Raw genomic sequence first — 22,967 nt, 5'->3', positions numbered from 1 at the left:
GGTTAGTCCTAGTTGGCTCTGAATGCGCCAGTTGGAGAAGAGTAGTAAGCAGGGGTTTGGTGCATCCCTAGTCAGAGACGCAGGTCAGAGTTAGAAGTAGTGCTTTGGCTAGGCCTTCTGGTTAGAGAGACCATCCGAAGGTAGGCTAGAGACCGAAGCGAGCGCTCTGGTCAGAGAGGTGGGTCGGAGTCAGAAACGGGCGCGCGTTCCTCCATGGCCAGACCTTTCGACTGGTGTTCAAATCACCCTTCTGGTCTGTCGTTTAGGTAATTGAGCCGGCCCATGAGTTGCATGTTTGTTTGCAATGTTGCCTACTAGGCCGAGCCTTTGTTGGGAAGCCGGTCCATGAGGGACCCTGGGTTTATGAACCCAACAGGAGCCCTTGAGCCCCCGGGCGATTCGGGTAGAATCATCTCGAGGATTTTTATCTTGACGGTGGGTGCACACGAGCGCACCCGTGGGTGTTGCCCCCGAGCCCTTGGGCGATTCAGGCAGAATTGTCTGGGGGTTTTCATGTTGCCAGCGGGGGAAGTTTCGTTTCATCAGCGGGTGCGTGTGAGCGCACCCACGGGTGTAGCCCCCAAGCCCCCAGGTTATTCGGGCAAAATCGTCTAGGGGGTTTTTGTTAGTGAGCGTGCATGTATGTTCTTCAATCAAGATGGAGTCATCAATCAAGGCATCGGTGCGCGCCGTGGGATCGGGCGAGTTTTGGAGTCATGGATCCTAGCGTCGGTGCGCGTCGTGGGATCGAGGCAGTTAGTTTAGGGATCGGGTGAGACGGAGCTCGGGATCCTGGCATCGGTGCACATCGTGGGATCAGGCAAGGCAGATAGTTGAAGGGATCAGGTGAGACGGAGCTCGTGGATCCTAGCGTCGGTGCGTGCTGTGGGATCAAGCAAGGCAGTTAGTTGAAGGGATCAGGTGAGATGGAGCTCACAGATCCTGGCGTCGGTGTGCGCCGTGGGATCGGACAAGGCAGTTAGTTGAAGGGATCGGGTGAGACGGAGCACGTGGATCCAGATGGGGCAAGTTCAGGGTCATAGACCCAGGCATTTTGGCATGTAGTCAAGGCATAGCCGAGGGATGGGGCGAGTTTGGGGTCACAGACCTAGTCATTTGGTGTGCAGGCCAAGCATAGCCGAGGGATAGGGTGAGTTTCGGGTCGTAGACCTAGGTGTTTTGGTGTCTTGAGCCCCCGAGCCCCATTGGGCCTTGGTAGGGGTCGGTTTGAGTTGTGTGCGTTACCACGTCCTTGGTTTCTCACAACCGGAGGGGCTGAGCTTTGTCGCTTGCCTCGATCACTCGAGCTCGAGTGACGCGCTTGGTGAGCTCGCTAATGGGTATGATCGAGTGGAATCTGGGTCTGTCATTTGTGACAGGGTTGGCATAGCCCTCTTATGACATTCCACTGCTCGCTTACCTACAACCTGGTAGATGCCTAGGTCATTCTGGAGACCAACTCGGGTGGCCTGCTGGCCTCCCCTCGATGGAGATTCTATGGGCTTGGTAGAGGTTTAGGATCGAACGAGAAGGTTGAGATGACCCTGTCTACTTTGGGGCAGACTAGGTGAGGGCCGCATAGGGCTCATCTGCATTTTCTCCCCTGGCTCTATTTGACGTGGGGTGGCCTCAAGCCCTTCATGGGCCAGCCTTCGAACTGCGGTCGGTTGTTGCTCATGTTGAATGAGGCAACTGCCGCTTCGTGATGCAACACGGAGCGTTGTGATGCATTTCACCACATGTGCGATGCTTTAGTTCCTAAGCCCCTAGGCAATTCTAGGCCCAAATCATCCGGGGGGCATAGGCGTATGGAATGAATGCATGTATGAATGTATGAATAATTATATAAAGAAATAGCTGGGGTTGGTAGTGTTACCTTGATAACTCGAGTGACAGGGTCTGAAGAGCTCCAATCAGAAATGTTCGACCGGGACCCGTGCTCGTCATTCATGACGGAGTCAGCATGGCCTACATGGGGCATCCCTTTTCTCCTTACCAGTCTCTCGGTGTTTTCCTGAGCCGTTTGATTGACTTAAGAAGCTCGATGGTCTCTCCTGGCGGAGATTCTGTTTTGGGTTTTTCCATGTCCCGCCTAGGGATGCGGAGAGCTACCTATGTGCGGTGGTGCTTTGGTTCTTGTGCCCGGCGTGCGGTAATGGTGGGCCATGCCCGGGCGACGTCCTGTCTGATCAGGTGTTGTTCCGTCTGGCAGGGCATGTCTCATCGGTTAGGGCGCGTCCCATCGTATCCCATCTGCATTAAATGGGAAAGGGAGAGGTTTTTTTGCTCCATCATCTCGACTTTCCTGATCGGCGCGCTTTCCCCAACTACTGCACCCTTTTCCCTAAGTAGAAGGGAGAAGGTTTTCACCCCATTCCTTCGCCTATTCCCCATCTACTATCTCTTCTCATTTTCCTTTTTGCCGAGAGCGTCTTTGAGAGTCACGGTGGTTCCTAGGAAAGAAAAGGGAGAGAGCGAGAGAGGAGAAAACCTAGGGCGAACCCAGAGCGAAATGTTGGACTAGAGGTCATCCACTGTGAGGGAGTCGGTGCTGGAGGCCATCGCCATGAAGGGGTTTCTACCGCTGAAGGAGGTGACACACTGGATGGCTCTTGGGAGGGAGGATGTTCCACAACCTCAGCCCAGTGAGGTGGTTTCCTTCCTCACCTTCCATGAGCATGGGTTAGGATACCCTACGCACTGGTTCCTGCATGGGCTCCTTAATGAGTGGGGTCTGGAGCTGTAGCACCTCAATCCGACAGGGGTGCTGCATATCACCAGCTTTGTCACCGTCTGTGAGGCCTTCCTCAGGATGGAGCCACACGCGTACTTCTTTCGACGGCTATTCTCCAGGAACACTTTGCCAATGGGGAATCCACCCGAGGCCACGCCGGTGGGGATTTTCACCCTGTAGAGAAAACCGAGCGCGAGAGGCTCGTATCCCATGTACATCCCCTACGACTCCAACCGGGGGTGGCATGGGGAGTGGTTCTATATCAGGAACCTGGTGGAGGCACAGTTCCTAGCATTTACCAGCGGAAGGCTGGAGAGGCAGGAAAGTTGGTCGTGGGGCCCTTCCCATCGGGAGAAGAAGAAGGAGGAGATCATTGAGGTGGAGCTCTAGAAGCTCATGCAGTGTGGCCTTGATGGGGTGCGAGTGTTCCACACCCTTTACCGCCGCTGGGTTGCTGCATTGGCAAAGAGGGTGTGACCGATGTGGAGGTACGGTGGCCCATCGGACCCCGATCACGCATCACCAGAGGAGCTACCGGATGATGAGGTCGAGAGTCGCCTTGACCGGGTGCTGTAGCTAAAGCCAAAAGAGAAGGTCGATGGAAAGCCTAGACCTCTCAATGCCTCGGTGGTGTCCAAACTGGTATGCTCCCCTCTCTTTACTCCATGTTCTTTTCCCCTTTGCTTTCCTACTTTTTGATTATGAGTCGCCTATTCTATAGGGACTTGATGCTTACAAGTCTCGACTGCACCTTCTAAAGGGACCGGAGGGCGTAGCTCGGCAGGCCACTCAGAAGGAGGCGGCGGATGCCAAGAAGAAGAAGAAAGCTAAGGTGGCTCGGTGGAAATATGAGAAGGAGATCACCTGGCATGTGAAGGCCGGGGAATATGAGAAGAAGAAGAAGAAAGCTGAGGTGACATCGAGCCAGAGCTCGAGTCGAAGGATCCCATAGAGGTGGATAACATGATTTTCTTCGAGGAGGAGGAAAGCCAGGAGGTCATTGTGACCTTAGTAGAGTGTCGCGACCCTGTGGCGATGTCTGCTGGCGATGAGTAGGAGGTGGAGAGGTGCGCCATGGTTCCAGTGTTGAGGAACTATGCAGCAAGCACGGACGCCACCGGCAAATAGGAGGCGAAGCGGATGCGGTCATCGCGCCCCTTGGTACCATCACTGGTCTCATCCCCACGTGCCGTGGGTGCGGCCGATCAAGCTAGGCAGTCAGAGGAGCGGGCTTGCACCCGTGCATCGCTGGGACCAGTGCCAGCATGTAACTCACAGCAGGAGGATGCCCCGCCTGCTGCTCTGATCGGTGCATCCCGAGCCAAAGGTCGTAGTGACCCACAGGCCGAGTAGGAGCTGGTTGGGATGACTCCACACCCGACTGAAGTGAGGGGGCACGAGTCGTAGCCCGAGAGTAGTCCTCGCCCTACGGGTCCATCGATGCCGGGTCTTGGTTTTAGAGTCATGCCGCTTACCTCCCGGTATGTTTTTCTTTGTTTCTTTTTTATCTTACTGTTAAGTCTTTTTGGAGTATGACTGACCTATACTTTTTGTCAGCGGCCAGACAATGACGGGGTTAAGCATCGCCCCAATTCCTGTGCAGGAGGTTTGGAGGCCCACCTGCAGCGTGCCATGGTGAGCGGTGGGGGAACAGGGTGGTGGTGGTGAGTCCTTCCCTTCCGAGGGTGGTGCTCCCCGGGCTGGTTGCTAGTATGGCAGTAGCAGTGGTGATCCCGGTGGTGATGGAGGGGGCTTCGCCAGAGGGGTCCCTTGTGGCCCCTCCTCCACCGGCTGTGGTGGAAGAGGAGAGGGAGACCAAGCTCCCTGCCTTGCCAGGCGAAGGGCTACACAACTCACCCTTGCGGTTGGAGCTGAAGGCACCGGAGGGAGACATGGCCGAGACGGAGTCAGAACGCCTGTCAGTGGCCCATGAAACCGAGGTGGTGGAGATCCATTCCGACAATGAAGCGGATGATGTGGTGGAGCTACCAGCGCCGTCGTGGGAACTAGCGGTGGTTTGGTCAGAGGCTGGGCCCTCTGGCAGGCTAGAGAAGGGTGACCTAGAGTGGCCCTGCCCTGAGGACCCATCAAAGGTTTGGTTCATCCTTTGGGATTCCCAGGAGTGTCAGCTCTAGGATACCCTTGGGGGAAAGGACTTGCCATGGAGTCCGATCTCGCCAAGCTATTGGTGAAGCTTGAGGACGCCCAGGAGCGGGTTAAGTCCACCCAGCAGTTGGTCAAGGTCGACCTGTAGCTCACCATGGAGGTGAGTTTCCTGTGTTTATCCTTGACCTCTTAGTCTCTTGTTGGTTGCCTCAGCATGCTTGCTTCTTATTTTTGTAGGGTCTATAGGAGATGTCATCCCGCAAGTCTCATTTCCTCTAGATGGAGCATGCCTAGATGGCCGAGCTTAAGCGTCAGCTAGAGTCCGCCTGCCATGAGTCCCAAGATCGGGCGGCCAAGGTGACCGTGGTGTGGGCGGAGGAGCAGCGTGCGGCAGAGCGGGCGACTATCGCCGAGCGGGGGCTTGAGGCAGCGAAGGCCCGTCAGGCGGAGACTAAGGCGGGGCTACGGAAATCCCTAGCGGACACTGAGGCGGCACTCTAAAAATCCATGGAGACCCTTGAGTTAGAGCAGAACGCCCTAGAATCAAAGCGAAACACCCTAGAGTCGACCCAAAAGGCCCTGGAGTCAGAGCAAAAGGCCCGGTCGGAGGCAGACCAGGAAGTGCTTGCGCTTTGGGGTTGGGTGATGGGGACGGAGGAGGCAAACTCTTAGCTACATGAGCAGGTGGCTCGGCAGGCGGAGGGACTCTCCACCCTTGAGAACTTCCGCCTCGGTACGTACCTTCTCTATTTTTCATCATGTTGGTTTCTTCTTTTAGCTTGTTTCTGAGCTTGTCGCCCTTCTTCCAGAGCTGAGTGGAAAGGTGAAGTCATTGGAGCAGGACCTGGAGACAGTCAAGGCAATGTTTGGCTAGAATGCGGAGGCACTAGCCAAGTTCCTTGAGGAGCGACGTGCTCTCGAGGGGGAGCTTGACCAGATCTGCAATGTTGCCCAGCTCATCATCTCATAGTTCTTTAGGTCAGCGCCAAGTACTAGCACGCCCGCCATCCAGCTAGCGGAGGTCCCAGATGCGGTTCAGGCCCTCATCACACACGAGCTATTCTACGGAGCGTCGGGGGTGTTGACTTCAGTGGCGACGTACCACCCGAACCTGGACTTCGCCACTATCTATAGCAGGTATGCCGACAGCTTGAGCACGGAGGACATCCAATCGTGCAGGGAGAGCTTGCTACCACACGTAAGGTTGGTGGCAGAGCAAGCCTCTGTGTAGTGGGTGATGGATGCCCGCCGTGAGGACATGGCTGAAAGCGTGCGTCAGGGGGATGTTGCCTAGCCTACGGATGGCACGGAGCCTAGGTCGGAAGTGGACATCACCCCGCCTTCAACCAAGTCGAATATCATCCCACCGGGGAGTGAGCAGCCCATGCCTTCGCCTGTCGCACTGACAGTAGATGCCGCTGGGCCACCCCAATAGCTTGTAAAGTATAAGTAGTTTAGTAGATGTAAAAAGTTTAAGTTCATGGGGGAGCCCTGTGTAAACGTTCTTGTGTACTCAATGACTACAACCGGTTTCATTTTTTGTGATGGAGTCACTCCGTTCGGGGAAGCTTGTCCCTTTCGTTCCTTAGTTTTACCTTAGCATAATTTTGTTTTTTATTCTTTCTTTTTCACACTTGCCTGTTCATCCCATAGGCTACAACCTTAGGAGCCCTGGTGTGGCCCGCGAGGCTCAGCTGCTCATAACCGTAGGAAGAGGCGGGGTGCGATCGGTCGGAATATTTTAAAGCAAAGCTACATAAGGCAATTTAAAGGAACGAACTAACCTTTTGTTCGGGCAGGAAGGAGTTTCACCATATGATAGTAAATGAAAAGAGAGGTAGTAGTGCACCCTCGTGGAGCCCCCGAGCAACCCAAGCCAAAAGTGTTTGGGTCGGGGCGCTTTTATAGGAGCAAACGTTAAGTAAACAATGGTAAGACTAAATTTTAGGTGAAGAAATGACATAGCTGTTCCAAGCATGGATAACCTCGACCTTCAGTCATCCATATCCTTGCCCGCTACACCCCCTTTCTTGGCCACTTCTTCTTCGCCTTTTTCTTCCTTTGGCCCGTCGGCCTATCACAAAAGGCGCTTGAGGAGCTCGTAGTCCTTGTAGAGGTGTTTGATGGGGTAGGCGTGGTTGGTGCACGGGCTCTCCATGAGCTCATGGAAGTGGCTGGGACTCCGGTTGCTACTATGAGTGTCTCAGTTTGGCCCGAGCCGCTCGTGTATAGGCGGTCAATGTGGAGCAGTCGCTAAGTCAAGACAAGGCGCATATGTGGCCTCCTATGCCACGCTCGGCGGCTGTAGCGGTGAGCAGGTGGAGCAATTCATTTGGGGTGTCCCCACTCCCCTAGTGGGGAGAGAGGCCATGAGTCGGTGTTGTGATGCGGAGCTCTCCGCCTGTTGAATGGCGGCGATCTCCACTAGTGCTCAGAGGTTCCGATGGATCGCCTGTTCCTAGGGGTCGTTCGGCTTAGGAAGGCCACGCAGAAGCATTGCCATAGCGGCAATGTTCTAATTGGCCCGAGTGAACTTTGGGGGATCATTCCCCCTGTCCATGGTGTTGCGCTGGACCCGACGAGAGCGACTCCGGGTGCGCTCGCCGATCTATGAGCATGGGGCGCAGTGTGGTTCATCGAGCGCGTTAGCGCAGTCGGCGGCTGGTTCAGCCACTATTGTCGTAGCTCCTCGCCATGCTCCCATGTGAGGGGGCAGCGACGACATCCTTTGGAGCGCTTGGGTGTACGCGTCCATGGGAGACACAAGGCCATAGGGGAACTGGTCGCATGGCAGTCGCGGTGGGGACAACAGGGTCCCTCTAGGTAATCGGCGAAAGATAGAGAATATCAAGTAAATAACAGCATGCACATTACTCATAGTGGGGTTTGAGCAGAGAGTTTACTCGGGATGAAGCATAGATGCCTCGTCATTGAAGTCATCATGCGTCCCGAAGCCGATGGAGGGTGCCCCTCTGATGGGCGCCAGAACGAGTACCTCCTCATGGAGGTGTAGTACGCCGAGCCAGACGATGACAAAGTCCAGGCTTCCAAAGACGAAGGCCTAGGATGGCTTGGAGATGGGTGAAACTCACATCCCAATAGGTGGAAGTGTGGGAAACTCCAGTGAGCCAAAGCGAGTCGTATCGCCTGAGCCCGCCATGGTGAAGCTAGCAGAAAAGTGGGCCATCTGATGACCAAAAAGTGTTGAATGTACAACGTCTTTCCCACGGACGGCGCCAACTGTCGGTGCAGAAAGTGACCAATAGGTAAATATTTATAGTTTTGCCGTACGTTGTGATCAGAGGTGGCCTAACACTCAATGACATAGGGTTTATACTGGTTTAGGCAACGTGCCCTACGTCTAGTTTGAGTCGGTCGGTAACTTTATTCCTGAGCCTAGGTGCTCGAAGTTTGCAGTGGGGTTACAAACAAGAAGGAGAAAGATGGGGGGTACAAGAGGTCCGATCAAACTCCGGTCGGAAGGGCCGAGAGTGACAGGAGCCCCACTATGAGCTAAGTGTTCAAGCGTGTGCTCGTGGTTTGAACCTGGTGGTTCTGCTGTTGTGTAGTAGTTAACTTGATCGATCTGAATGAATCTGCCTGTTGGGAGAGAGTGCATCCCCTTTTATAGATGAAGGGGATGGCCTTACAAGTGAGAGGGAGAGAGAGTACATATGCTACTAAGCCTTGTTGCCCCAGCGGGTATAGGACGATGGTAGGCGCCCACAATACTATTGAATATCAGATGCACGTAGGAGGTTGTGTTATCTTCTTTGGGTATGGTAGATGTCGACGCCTGCCACACTGTTGATACCTGAAGACATGCAAGTGGTTTTACCATGTTCACCTAGTATGGTTAATGCCAGCGCCCACAACACTATTGATGTCTAGAGGCATGTGGGGGGAGCCATACTGTATGGGAGTTAATGGCACCCACAATATAGTAGGGAACAATGTCGGCGCATACAACACTGCTTGGGTTCTGTCGTGCTAGGAGGGTCGCAGGGTACTGCCTAGCAGGTGCATAGGGTATGGTCCCTGGTATTACGGTTTGACTTGTGCACCCTGCTTTACTTTCTCCGTCCGTTCCCTGGTCCTTACCGAGCGGGCATCCCCGGTCAGTTAGTCCCAGTTGTCTCTAAATGCGCCAGTTGGAGAAGAGCAGTGAGCAAGGGTTTGGTGCATCCCCAGTTGGAGACACGGGTCAGAGTCAGAAGTAGTGCTTTGGCCAGGGCTTTCGGTCAGAGAGGTCGTCCAAAGGTGGGCTAGAGACTGAAGCGAGCGCTCTAGTCGGAGAGGTGGGCCGGAGTCAGAAAAGGGTGCCGTTCCTCCTCGGCCAGACCTTTCGGTCGGTGATTGGATCGCCCTTCTGGCCTATCGTTTAGGTAATTAGGCCGGCCCATGAGTCGCGTGTTTGTTTGCAACATTGCCTACTGGGCCGAGTCTTTGTTGGGAAGCCGGTCCGTGAGGGACCCCGGGTTTATGAACCCGACAGTCGCCGAGGCAATTTTTGGTACAATCATGGACATTCCTGATAAGACAAAGGATAATGTTAAGGCTAGAGTGGATCAAGCGAGGTTATGTAATAGACCAAAGCTAGACATGGCGCCTCCCGGAGGTGGGAAGTCATGGAGAAAGCCTAAGACCGATTTTGTTCTGACGAGGGCCCAAAGGAGGGAAGTACTAGAATGGTTCCAAATGTTAATGTTCCCTGATGGCTATGCAACGAATCTGAAGAGGGGAGTGAACTTAGCTACTTTGTGAATCAACGGGCTCATGAGTCATGACTACCACATATGGCTTGAGCGGCTACTGCCGGTGATGGTTCGAGGCTATGTCCCTGAGCATATCTGGATAGTGCTGGTGGAGTTGAGCAATTTCTTCCACTAGCTTTGTGCTAAGGAGTTATCTCGTACCATGGTTGCAGATATGGAAAGAATGGCGCCTGTGTTGCTCTACAGGTTGGAGAAGATCTTTCCACCTGGCTTCTTCAATCCGATGCATCATTTGATTTTGCACCTCCTGTATGAGGCACGAATGGGGGGCCTGTGTAGGGCCATTGGTGCTATTCAATTAAGAGAGTTCAAAAGGTTCCTCGAACTAAATGTAAAAATAAATGCAAAATTGAAGCATCTATAGTAGAGGCATATATTCTGGAGGAGGTGTCAAACTTTACAATAAAATACTATGCTGACAACCTTCCTAGCATGCATAATCCACCCCTCGTTACAATGCTGGCGAAGATGAGTCGAACCTTAGTATTTTCTGAGGGCAACTAGGAAGTGCAAGTGGTGCGACTAACAAGTCCTTGAATATATGAAGAGTGGCGCACTATTATGCTATATGTGTTGAGCAACCTATCCAAAGTACATGCTGTAAGTTCTCAACAAACTTTTTCTCAAGTAGTCACAATTCTGTGTTCAACTCCCTTGTTTCTCGTTGGTACAGGGAATTTCATGAACAATTATGGCGTGAATCAAGGGAACCTACCTCACAGGAAACTTCGACCCTTCTTAGAGAGGGTGCGAGAAATGGAATGCCCGATTTCATTTCTTGGTTCAAACAGAAGGTACTGTCCAATTTGGCTCGTACTTAGTTTGACATTACAAGTTGCTCGTACGTGTGACTAATATAACGAACTACCTTGCTTGAACTTGTAGGGACAAACTGATGAGTCTATGAGTGCCGAATTGAGATAGGTTGCCGATGGTTGTGCCTATAGGGTCAGGTCATTTACTGGTTATGATGTGAATGGATATCGCTTTCACACAACAAGCCACGAGCAGAGTCGGCCCAATCGAAGAATCACAAATACCGAAGTTTTTACGCAAGGCTTAGATGGGGTTGAGTATTACGAAAGAATTGAAGAAATATACGAACTCATGTTTCATGGTTGCAAACCTCTTAATCCCGTTATATTCAAATGCCATTGGTTTGATCCAGAAGTAGTGAGACGGACCCCTAATCTTTGGCTAGTTGAAATTCGACAATCATCCATCTTACCAGGAGACAATGTCTATATTGTGGCTCCACAAGCCATGCAAGTTTATTATCTCTCATACCCGTGCCAAACCGTTGATCGTCTTAAGGGTTGGGATGTTGTGTATAAGGTATCGCCACATGGTAAACTACATGTCCCAAACAATCAAGATTACAACATAGACCCCAACACATATGACGGAGAGTTCTTTCAAGAAGATGGGCTTGAAGGGAGTTTTGAGATAGACTTAACTGAAGCTCAGGGGATGGAAGTAGACAATGAAAGTGGTGCTGAAGAGGACGCCAGAGATGAGGTTCAGAATGTGAAGGACTTAGAATTACTTCAGCGATTACATCTAAGCAATGTCAGTGATGATGACATTCCTCCTTCGGAGCACAGGGATGATTATATCGACATGCGTGATAGTGATGATGAGACTTATGATCTAGCTAATCCCAATCATGATAATTATTTCTAATACATGTACGATCCGTGCTAATTGATTTATTATTTGTCATACCATGTTATTTTCTAAGTATGTTTTGTTTATTTTGCATCTATTTCGATGTATTATCTATGCTAATTGGTTTACTCTTTTTAATTGTAGGTGATTGAACAATGGTGGGCGGTATGAGGAGGATAACGCCGCTTTACTCAAAAGCGACAGCGATGCATAAAGGGTTCGATGCAGCTACAGGGTTCGATGCAGCTGAGGGGTCCGTGAAGAGACCTCAGGCTACACTTAGGGGTTGAGGGAAGACGAGGCCACCATCGCCTGTACCTTCATCGCCGTCTGAGGTACCTTTCGCTCACTCATTTTCCTCATCCTTTGAGGAGGAGGAGGCAGGGGTGGGGGAGGAGGAGGAGGCAGGGGTGGAGGAGGAGACAGGAGGTACCTCTTCCTCTACTTCGTCACGTGTGTGGTTGCGAGGTCCCTCAACCCTCCCGAGGCTACCGATACCTCCTTTGAGATGCCCGCTGATTCGACCCAATGGAGACAAGTAAGTAACTTTAGATGTTATCACTAATTTTTCGTTTGATATGTTCAAAATTACAATAGAAACTAATAATTTATCTTAATACTTGGGCAGGGGTTGGACGAAGGTCGGTGGGGGTGATCATGCACTCTATGTGAACGGCATCCTTGGTCTTTTGATCAAGGAAAACTTCCCTGGCCTAGTGCAGTTCGGCGGAACTATCGAGCCAGCCTACATGTGGGCCCACTATGCCGCCGTCCCCGATGCCCCTGATCAGGATGGCAGGGTATTTGCCGACAAGGCGCAGTGTGTCAAGGCTGAACTTTGGGTAAGTCTTTCTCACACTACATTGCTCAATACATCGCATTGATTGGACATTCTTGAAATAATGACTGGATACATCACGTCTATATGTAGGATTTCTTTAGATGCGAGGAGGGATACGAGGCCAAGGCAGATGTTGTGGCTGACAAAGCCACCAAGAAACTTGTCAAGGACATGCACTATGAGGCTCGCATCCAGGCCATGATCCAATACCACGCGGAAATCCTTAGAGTGGGGGTCCCTAAAAGTGCGGCAAGAACCATGAGGCTGACCCCGAAACAATACCTGAAGGTAAACATAGAACAGTAATATTTATTTTTTCTGAGATTAATTACGCTTAATTTGATCTTCTTATGTCATATACTTGATGATGTAGGTGCCTCCGTGGTGGTGCGCCTATAATCTGCAGTGCTGGGCCCGGATGGTGGACAGGTGGTGCGACCCTGCATGGGAGGAGAATCACAACACTTGTCGGGAGCGACGTTTGCTGATGCCGGGTGCACCACACCATCAAGGCAACCTCAACCTCTCAGGATACGCGGCTAGATGGGTACGTGAATTTATTTCTTTATTCTAACGCTCAATTCTGCATAATTTCTAATCATATTGTTTTTTTACAGTCGGCGGCACATGGTGGCAAGCCTTGCTCCTAGTACATGGCATATGCTTTAGCCCACAAGGGCAAGGCAAAGGCCGAGGTCGCCTACAACCCGAAGGACCTGCCCTCGGCGTGCAACAACGAGTCTATCCACAGCCGCCTCGATGGATACATATCAATGGCAAGGGCGGTCCATGGCCCAGAGTATGATCCGAGCGCCCATGACCTTGATGGAGAAGTGGTCATGAGGGCGGGAGGAGGCAAGAAGCATGACCGGTTCTGGATTGGCGATGGCACAATCTACACGGCAAGTACTCCCATTCTCTCCCAGATTTGAGCACGGAGCACGAGGTCCAGCCCAGCATATGCCCACGGCCAAACTCTACATGGTTTTAGATGAACGCACTCTAGGTTATTTCTATTTTATTCATCGTTCATTGATTTTTACATACTTTTGCATTGCATTATAACATTGGGATGAAATATTGTAGGCTCAGCTAGAACAAAAAACGAGGCGTCCGGAGGAGCTAGAGGCGAGGATGGAGGCAGACCGACAAAGGATGGAAGCAGAGCGGCAGAGGATGGAGACAGAGCGGCTACAGATGTTTGAATATATGAGGGGTGTTTACACTGCAATCGGTCAACCTCCGCCACCGATGCTTAAACTGCCCCTCCTCCTTAAACTGCTCCAAATACTGTTTCAGGCACTGTGAGTCACTTCACAACCTTATAATCACCATTTCTAGTTTATGTAGAATCAATCTTACAAGGATGCCCAGACACTAGAAACTAGAAATAAACTAAAAACTAGAAATAAATTAGAAACTAGAAACTAGAATGATTTATAGTCTATAAACTAGAAATAAACTAGAAAGGATTTATCTCTTATCCTTTGTGCAGAATCAATCAGCGGCATCGAATGAGCCTCAAGACTCAGCGTGGTCACAGTGGACACCGTGGCCTCCTCAGTGACTACTTGTGATTTTATTTGCATTTGTATTTGTGGATTACTTGTGACTACTAAATGACTACTCAGTGGACACCGTTGCACTCAGTGAATTTTATTTGCATTTATGGTTGTGAATGAACCTACTTGTGATTCTGAAGTTTATTTGCATTTATGTGTTATTGATGTATCTATATGAACTGTCTGTGATGCTTATTGTGAACTATGTGTGATATCTGTAATATTTATTTTAGTGGGGTACGTTATACGTGCCCGAACCAAAAAACTAGAAATATATGGTAGCTTCGTCGAGTGTTAGGCCTTTGCTAAGTGCCAAGATAAAAACACTCGGCAAAAAGGACACGTGGCCAAAATCTATATATTCTAGGGGTCCGTTTGGTTGGGCTTTTGGCCCCAAAAGCCAAAAGCCCAACCAAAGGGGCTGCTTTTCCTAGCGGCTTTTTCAGAAGCAGCTGCTTTTCCGTAGTACAGTTTTGAAAGCTAGTTTGACCCTGCTTTTGGCTTTTGGCTTTCTACTTTTCGAAATTGGTGGAATAAAAAGCTCTTCTATAGTTGTTTCAAGAGAGATAAAGATAGAAGGTATATTTTATACTTATTTAACCAAACAGCTTTCAGCTTTTCTATAGCTCACAGCCCACAGTAGCTTTCTCACAGCTCACAGCCCACAACAGCTTTTTCCCACAGCCACAGCTCAACCAAACACACCCTAGGTCAGTCTTTGCCGAGTGTCTGGAATTTAACACTCGGCAAATCAGCCATGTTTGCCGAGTGTCCGGGATTTGACACTCGGCAAAGCAGCCATATTTGCCGAGTGTCAGTGCCTGGACAATCGGCAAATAATGACACATTTGCCGAGTGTCAGGGCTGGGGCACTCGGCAAACATGGCTGCTTTGCCAGTGTTAAATCACGGACACTCGGCAAACGCGTCGTGATCGTCTCCGCGCCGTCACGTTACTTTTTTTTGCCGAACGTCGGTTTCAGCTCTCGAAAAAGTATTTGCCGAGTGTCCGATAAAAAAACACTCGGCAAAGAGATATTTGCCGACACTGTAGATGTCATGTGCTGTCTGTCGAGTGTTACAAATCCTTTGCCAAGTGTTTTTTTGGACAGTGGCCCACGGTAAAGTTACTGTTTCCGTTTCCGGTAGTCCATCGCAAGGTAAGCCCGTCCCTCCGATTGGAGGGGACGGACTCAGTCCTCCATCTTCTTCGGAGCCATGGCCATGCGACACGAGAAAGGCTCAATGATAGTGAGCTTTAGCCCGGATGTGCCCGCACCTGCGACGCAAGCTCCGGCCCAGCAACGAATGCTCCTGCGATGGCAAGCTCTGGCCTGGCCGCGCCCACACCTGCGACGGTGAGCTTCGGTTCGGCCGCACCCACGAGCTCTGCCCTAGCCACATCCGCGTCACTAATGTCCTTCCGCGGCCTCGCCCCACACCGGCGAGCTCCTCGATCCCACGGCTCCGCGTCCTCACACCGGCAAGCTTTGTCCTGCCCATGCCTATGCCGGTGAGCTCCTTCCCAGCCGCGCCACGACGTCAGCCCCAGGCATGCCCGCGCCGACGAGCTCCATTGGTCGTGCCCTGCGCTGGTGAGCTCAAGGCCGCTGTGCTTTGTCGATCTAGAAAAGAAAGAACCCTGCAGTGTAGGCTGGGGAGGAAGAAAATGATTATTTTGTAGAGGCTTACGGACAGACCTCACCTGGCACATACCTCGTACAACTATTCGATGACTCCAAACCAAATATAGAACAAGGAACGATTCCGTCCCATCAACCAAACATAAGATGAAATCGTCCCATCTTTCAAAACTGAAATAGAATCTTCCCATCACACTGCTTGCGTGTTTAGTTCGCGAATTTTGGTAATTTGGCTGCGGTAGCATTTTCGTTTTTATTTGGCAATTAGTGTTTAATCATGGACTAATTAGGCTCAAAACGTTCGTCTCGCAATTTCCAACTAAACTGTGCAATTAGTTTTTTTTTCGTCTATATTTAATGCTCCATACACATATCGCAAGATTCGATATGATGACTACTGTAGCACTTTTTGGGAATTTTTTTTGAACTAAACAAGCACTGCATCCGCAAACCAAACACACACTTCCTGATTTAGTAGATTTGGTTGAAAAAAGTATATGAATGAGTGTTGTCCATGGTACGGTGACCTTTCACCTTTCATCCTTTAATTTCAGCTCTATTCTAATTGTGTGTAACTTGGACACTTATATGATCGGTGTTCATTTCATAAGCTTGGGGCCTGTTTTGTTTGAGTTGTAGCTTTTTAGCCTTTGGTTTTAAGGCCGCGTTTAGTTGGCCACCGGATTCGGCGCCGGCAGAATTTGCGCTACTGTAGTTACACTGTAGCGTTTTGTTTTTATTTGATAATAATTGTCCAATCGTTGACTAATTAGGCTCAAAATGTTCGTCTCGCAAAGTACAACCAAACTGTGCAATTAGTTTTTTATTTCGTCAACATTTAGTACTCCATGCATGTACCGCAAGTTTGATGTGACGGGAAATTTTCTTTTTGTATAATGCCAAATTCTGGAAAATGGGGAACTAAACATGGCCTAAAACTGGCTTTCTTGTGTTTTTGGTTGTTGACTTTTTGCTATTGACTCTTATAATAAATTTTTAGCTTCTTAGCACACCACAGGCCAGCAAAAGCTTCTTAGAACGTGCTCTTCGGAGCTAAGCTGTCAGCAAAAAGCTAAAACAAACAGACCCTTAGTCTTCAGTGTGAAATCTATGCCCACTATGAGCATGGCGCTATTGTTGACTATTGAGTTCAGCTGTTGTTATTATTTTTGTTGCAATATGCTTTGCTGAATGAGTTGCAGGCTATCATTTTGCAATTGACAAAGCAGGACTAAGAGGTCTTAGGTTGCAGACTAAAAGAGATAAGGAAAATTTGTCTTATAAAACCATGTAAGGCCGGGAAACTATAGGTGTGTAGAGATCATTGAGACAAATTTGTTTCAGTACTGAGATCATTTATCACCAATTTTGTTTAATATTGTCAAAGACATGCTTGCTATACTTATTAATAGAGAAAAAGAAGAGAGCTAGTTTAATGGCATTATACCCAATCTGATGGATGGTGGTCTTCTGATTTTACAGTATGCAGATGATACTGATTTATTCATGGATCATGATCTAGAGAAGGCAAAAATTTGAAACTCTTGCTATGCGCTTTTGAGCAACTATCTGGACTGAAGATTAACTTTCACATGAGTTAATTTTTTACGACCTAATTGTGACTTGTTCATAATCATCATCATCGTTAGCATCATTTACATGTTAAATTCAAATTTGGAAAACTAGTTGTAAGGAAACTGCATATTTCTAGGCACTGCTTGTTCCAGCAGACCATCCGACACACCACACGAACATTCCGCCTCAGCATTTACATAGACTTAGAACTTTTCAGGCTGTTCGTGTTCCCACGGACCATCCCCAGAACAGTTCATGCATAGATTTGAGCTATCACCTTTGGAGCACTTGTGGCCCCACCAATCATTCCACCTGTCCCATTTCGTGGAGGAGGCAACAGTAGCACCAACACATTTTCTCGCACTCCCTCTCCTCACTCTCACTCACACACTCTCTCTAGTTCATCTCTCCACTCTCACACACATAGATCAAGGGTTGGAGATTGCCACTAACTACAAGAAGACATATATGGAGCCATGGAGGTCACCTAGGTGCTGCTATCCACACGGGCTAGGGATAGAAGAGGAAGGCCCTCTCTTCCTAACCATTTGGAGCTAGGATGAGGAGAAACCAAGGAGGAGCAAGGGAGAAATGGAGGTGAACCAGCTTCTTCATCTTGTTGAGAAGCTCAACCAACACCCCTGGTATCCTTTGTAAGCTAGAATCAAGTTTAAGGCTTTGGATGTACGTGTATTCACTTCAATCTACATGTGTTGGAGTGGGATGGAATGTAAATTAGTTTAATTCCACTCTAATCCACTTCAACACATGTAGATTGAGATGAATACATACGCATCCAAGCCAGGCCTAAATCACCATTCTCATGAATCACATGTTCATCACCTAAAAAATGTCCCCCAATGCTTGAAATTGTTCGAGAAACGAAATTTTGTTCTTTTTGAGGCGGAGTACTCCGTATGGACTCGAGGCCCGTTATCGTTACGTCATGCTCCGGAGGTCCGGCCTGCCTGTAAATCCAACAGCGGCCCATCAAATGTTTATTTCAGCAACCGCGGGACCCTGAAATTTTTTGAACAAATGGGAGGGAAACACAAAAGGTAGGGGTTTTCAAATCAAAGCCTCGAAAAACTGCTTGCTTCCCCACTCCTGTAGCGCCGCCGCCGTGATCCGCCATCCGCCTCCGTTCGCCGTCCCCCGCTTCCCCCGGTAGTGGTTGTCGTCCTTCTGGTTCACTCCCCGGCGGATCCCATGCCGATCGATGGGATGGGTTCCGTGGTCGCGACGGTGAGCGGCTACCACGGCGAGGAGCGGCACAGGCTCGTGAACCTCATTGCGGAGACCGGCGCCAGCTACGTAGGATCCATGAGCAGGTCCATCACCCACCTGGTAAGACACTACGCATCGCCTCGCCTGCTGGCTGGGCATCGATTTTTAGTTGGGTGATTTGATTCCACGCGATGAGAAACTGGATCTGGTGCGCGCTACTTGCGGGCAGGTGTGCTGGAGGCTCGAGGGGAAGAAGTACGACATCGCGAGGAAGCTGGGGACTCGCGTCGTGAGCCACCGGTGGTTCACGGAGTGTCTCAGGGAGGGGAGGCGCCTCCCAGAGGACCCCTACTTGATGGTAAGGTAGGGGCAATTTTTCTTCAACTGTTTTGAAATTGTGATATGATTAGACAAGCACTCTGTTGCTGTTTCACTTGTGCGAATCCATATACAAATGTGAAACTGGAAAGAGCAATTATATTTCCACAGATGTGCTGCCTTGATAGAACGAAATTGCTGTGGACAGTTCTAATCCATCTCACGTTTTGTTCTTAGATTTGTGTCAACATGCTGACGGTATTTCTCAGATAAAACCTCATCTTTCCTTTGGATTAATAGTTGCGAAGAAGCAGGGACAGTCCCTTTAAATACAAGTCACAGATACCATCTTATTCTGTAAAATTGTTGGCTACTTACTCAGAAAACCTTCATTTCTGCCTGGTACACAGTGGTGAAGAAGCAGGGCCAGTCCCAGAGCTGCCTGCTCGTTCCCGTACACAAGGCAAGAAAAAGGCCATCATGGAGGACAGGGTTTTCCAAGAGTTACCTGATGATTTCTGGGACACTCCTCCCGCCAGAGCCAGCTATAAAGTTAAGCTTGATGATTCTGATTCTGATTTTGAGTCTGCCCTACTAAAAGAAGTAAGAATCATAACCTTCATTTCATTTTGTTCCTGCATGCAGACCCATGATCATGATGTTGTATTGTCTAATACAATGTGCAATTCATCATGTTTCTTATATCTCCATTCTACTGCTTTGATGCTATGTCAAGCATATGTGTAATATTGCCCAATCATGGTTCAGCTGGAATCTGTTGCGGTAGAAATGATTCTGTGGGTATATGAGGGCGACAGTTGTTGTGTATTAGAATATGACCTTCCATCTATTCATAAAACATGGCTGCTGGTTGGTAGAGCTGATAAGTCTGATTATATCTGATAATTGGTAATTTATTAGCTGATAAGTTCAAATTTATGGATGGAATTTGACTGAAAATGGGGAAAAACATGAGTTTGACCATTTTTTTTTCGATTTAAGTCTGATATATTGGCATGTACTAGTTTATAGGACCTCACTGATAACACCAACACTCAGCAACATATTGCTGAGATGCTGATAGAACTAACGACACACATATCTAAGCTGAATATAAAGATACGTAGCTCTCCAGCGTATCTGATAAAAGTATGTATTTGTTCGATTGAATTGTCAAACTTTTACCTTATATGTACCCCTCCCTACATACCTATGGCCTAAGCATAAAATTAGTTTTCCAAAAATTCTCGAAAGTGCACTGGAACTGTGTTTATTCTTCATTTTAAAATTATGGCATTCATAGTGTCAAGTAGCAGTTGATAATCAAATGTGTGTTTCACCATGAACTTACTTTTTCCAAAAATAACAATGTGTATTGCGCTATATGTTTTCTGATGGAGTTTGGTTGACCTGCTGACTTCAGAATTCTGTTGGTGATGGGAATTCTAAGAAAAATCTTTCATCAGTCGTTAAGAAAAGAAGAAAGCGTATGAAGCATGTCAATACATCAGCGGACAGAGATGTCTTAAACCTGCAGGACGATGTGTCATGTGTCATGGTAATATTTATATGCAAGTTCATATTTATCAATCCCTTCTTTTGTTGTGCTGTAGCCTAGAAAGTTTAGGTGTCCTCTGCTTACTCTCCTGAAATATCTTAATTTGTTTATGAACATCAGTATTCTTATCCTGAATCCTGATCAAGCACCCTTCAAAAGGTTTATATTTTTGGTGCTCGGTTTGTTTAACAATTATATTGGATGAACACACAATCTGGTAGGCGGTAGCTTAGTCACATGAAGAAAAGGGCTCAGTACCTTCTGTACAGTTGCTTAAGGACTCGAGGCACCGCCCCTTTATGGTGATAAGTACTGTTTTCTTTATGGAGGTGACATTGATTATTTTTTTGCATGTTGTCCATGTTGGAGATTACAAAATCAATGTTGCGACCGCCGCATCTCATAGCTTACACCTGTTTGGGTAATATAGGTTTTGATGAATAAATGTGCACAGCTTGCTTTTTAACTTTCACTTGCCATCACATTTTTATTTGCAATCTTATGCACATATCAAATGACAATGCAGGCAAGACAGTGCCTTCATGTGTCAAGTCATACAACGTCCCAGAGCACATCAAAGCAGAAGGGAAACTTGTCACGGTTGCTTCACAATGAAGTTCCTATCAGGATGGGAGAAAGGAACAATCTTACTGAAAACTTTGAAAATGATAGTTTGTCTGACAGCTTCAGTGAACCTCAAACTTCAGATATTCTGTGTATAGAAGCTCAAAGAAAGTTTACCAAGACAAGTGCGCCATCATCATCACTTCGACAAAGTACCCTGGATTCTCTATATGAATTTGGTGAAACTAGTAGGCATGAACCAGCAGGAAGAAAAGAACTAGACAACGTTGAATTAAAGGAGACTTCAAGAAGCTTACTTCCATTTGATTTGTCAGGACAGGAACCAGCTTTCTGTACTCAGGAGCAAGTAGATAAATGTAGCCTTGGCATTCTAGCTGATGATGAAATGGGATATGATAACAAACCCATGGAAAAATCAACTAATTCAGAAACGCAAGCAGAATTATCATGTGTCATATGCTGGACAGATTTTTGTTCAACAAGGGGCATCTTACCATGTGGACATCGATTCTGTTATTCATGCATTCAAGAATGGGTGGATTGTCTGGTATGTATCAGTTTGATTCTTGTTTCTTGACCTTTGCTTATATTAGATTCTTGATGTCCTCAATGTTTTGGAGATGTATCTGTTTCCCTACTAGAACCCACTTGCCTTCTTGAGGGGTTTGGTTCAGACTAACGGGCGAAACAGCCGCTGAAGCTGCGGCTGTGGCTTTTATTGTCTCAGGCAAATACTGTACCAGCAGTGATAGCTTTCAGCAGCAGCTGCTTTTTTACTGATGCAGATTCAAGATAGCTTTATACCATAACTGAAAGCAAATGATACCAACTCATAACATGTAGGAAACATAAGTACAAAATAAAAAAGAAACACAACTAATACATTCCATCCAATTAATGGCAAGTCTTGTGCCAAAGGGATTAGCAATAACCTCACTCTGCTATAGGTTATTTAGTTTTTTCCCATCACCATTAATGTTCAACTAGAAATGGTTATTCTTAGTGCTGCATCCTGCATTTCAGGCTTCTAAGGGTAAAGTCTCAACATGTCCACTTTGCAAAGCCAGTTTCACATGGATCAGTAAGGTGGACGAGGCAGGCACCTCAGATCAGAAGATATACTCGCAGACCATTCCTTGTGAAGCTTCTACTGATGTTTTTGTGTTGGGCAATGAAGGCTATGATTTCTCTCGATCAACGGTGAGATCTTATTATTCCATGTATCCTTACTGCTTAAATCATCTGGATCTGCAATGCTTACCCCTCTGCACATTGAATCTATTGTCTAGGCTGGGCAAGGAGCATGCTACCAGTGCCACTTCCGTGAACCTGAGGAACTTCTTCAAAGCTGCCAGGTCTGCAGATCACAGTGGGTACACTCGTACTGCCTTGATCCTCCGATGAACCGTTGGACATGCATGCACTGCAGAGATCCGCGGATGCTGTTTCACCGGTATCGTTAGCCCCAATTAGGATACTCATGTCAAATTTTGCCAGAGGCCCGATTGAGATTGTTGAAGGAAATTACTGTATATCAGAAGGCATGAACGCCATATCGGCTTGTCTCACTGAATAACCAATAAGTTTGCAATGTAATTGCCAAAGTCCATTTGATGTCTATACTCTAATATTGATTGCTGAGGGTGGATGCGAGCTTATTGAACTCCAAACAGTATCTTCTTTGCATAAAGAAGTGGAACCTAGTGTCAAATGTAGTCTCCCAAACATGATACTGATTACTCCCACAAATATGACCTATCAATTCCTTCTATACAGGTAAACATTCCTATTGATACTCACATTTATATCCATATCTTAATGACGTAATCTATATTTGATATAGGTCACATTTATATTTTAGAAAAATACTTTAACCTAGCTGGCTGGGTTTCCATTTTTGTTCGATAAAAGTGACTTCCGACGCATATTCGTATCCATATTTGGGAAACGAATTTGAATGTATCCATATTGGTATGTACATAAAATATTTGTCAACTGAAAAATATCTCTTAGTACCACCACATATTCGCATTTGAATATGAATATCAAGTTATATGGATATATATGCTATCGATTTTAATTCCACCCCTAGTTTTTTTTTGGAGGGGAAATTCCACCCCTAGCTGGAGTGCTCGTATATGCCACACGGAAAAGAACTAAGCAACAACCTAAGCAACACGCAAATACCGAAATATGGAACTGGTTGATCTAGGCAGGAGCTGCAAAACTAATAATCACGTTGTCAGGCAACAATCCGGCTCGGCTCTGCATTGCGCATTTGGGGTAGCGTGATGCGAGCATGCATGCGCTAGCTAAATTGCATCCATTCCAATCTGTTCGGGACTCTTCGCGCATCTCGATTTTCATCCCGTCAGA

General features: G+C 48.0%; 1 protein-coding gene across 1 annotated transcript; it reads left to right on the top strand.

Moving 5' to 3' along the window:
• The first annotated feature begins 18,025 nt into the window (after positions 1-18,025).
• LOC136473365 (BRCT domain-containing protein At4g02110-like) lies at positions 18,026-22,128 on the top strand. The gene is made up of 7 exons (XM_066471017.1): positions 18,026-18,250; positions 18,360-18,493; positions 18,859-19,051; positions 19,872-20,006; positions 20,533-21,138; positions 21,615-21,791; positions 21,881-22,128. The coding sequence occupies exons 1-7, from the start codon at positions 18,113-18,115 to the stop codon at positions 22,052-22,054; spliced, it is 1,557 nt and encodes a 518-aa protein (XP_066327114.1). The 5' UTR covers positions 18,026-18,112; the 3' UTR covers positions 22,055-22,128.
• Positions 22,129-22,967: the final 839 nt, after the last annotated feature.

This window comes from Miscanthus floridulus, chromosome 8, assembly GCF_019320115.1.
Source record: "Miscanthus floridulus cultivar M001 chromosome 8, ASM1932011v1, whole genome shotgun sequence".
Lineage (NCBI taxonomy): Eukaryota > Viridiplantae > Streptophyta > Magnoliopsida > Poales > Poaceae > Miscanthus > Miscanthus floridulus.
The sequence above is the reverse complement of the archived record's forward strand: the minus strand, read 5'-3'. Positions and strand labels throughout refer to the sequence as shown.

Bases quoted from the DNA above. Each gene is read 5' to 3' on its own strand.
- LOC136473365 (XM_066471017.1), top strand. From the start codon at position 18,113: ATGCCGATCGATGGGATGGGTTCCGTGGTCGCGACGGTGAGCGGCTAC. The intron at 18,494-18,858 runs GTAGGGGCAATT...CCTGGTACACAG, and splicing joins GACCCCTACTTGATGGTAAG to TGGTGAAGAAGCAGGGCCAG. The intron at 19,052-19,871 runs GTAAGAATCATA...TGCTGACTTCAG, and splicing joins AGTCTGCCCTACTAAAAGAA to AATTCTGTTGGTGATGGGAA.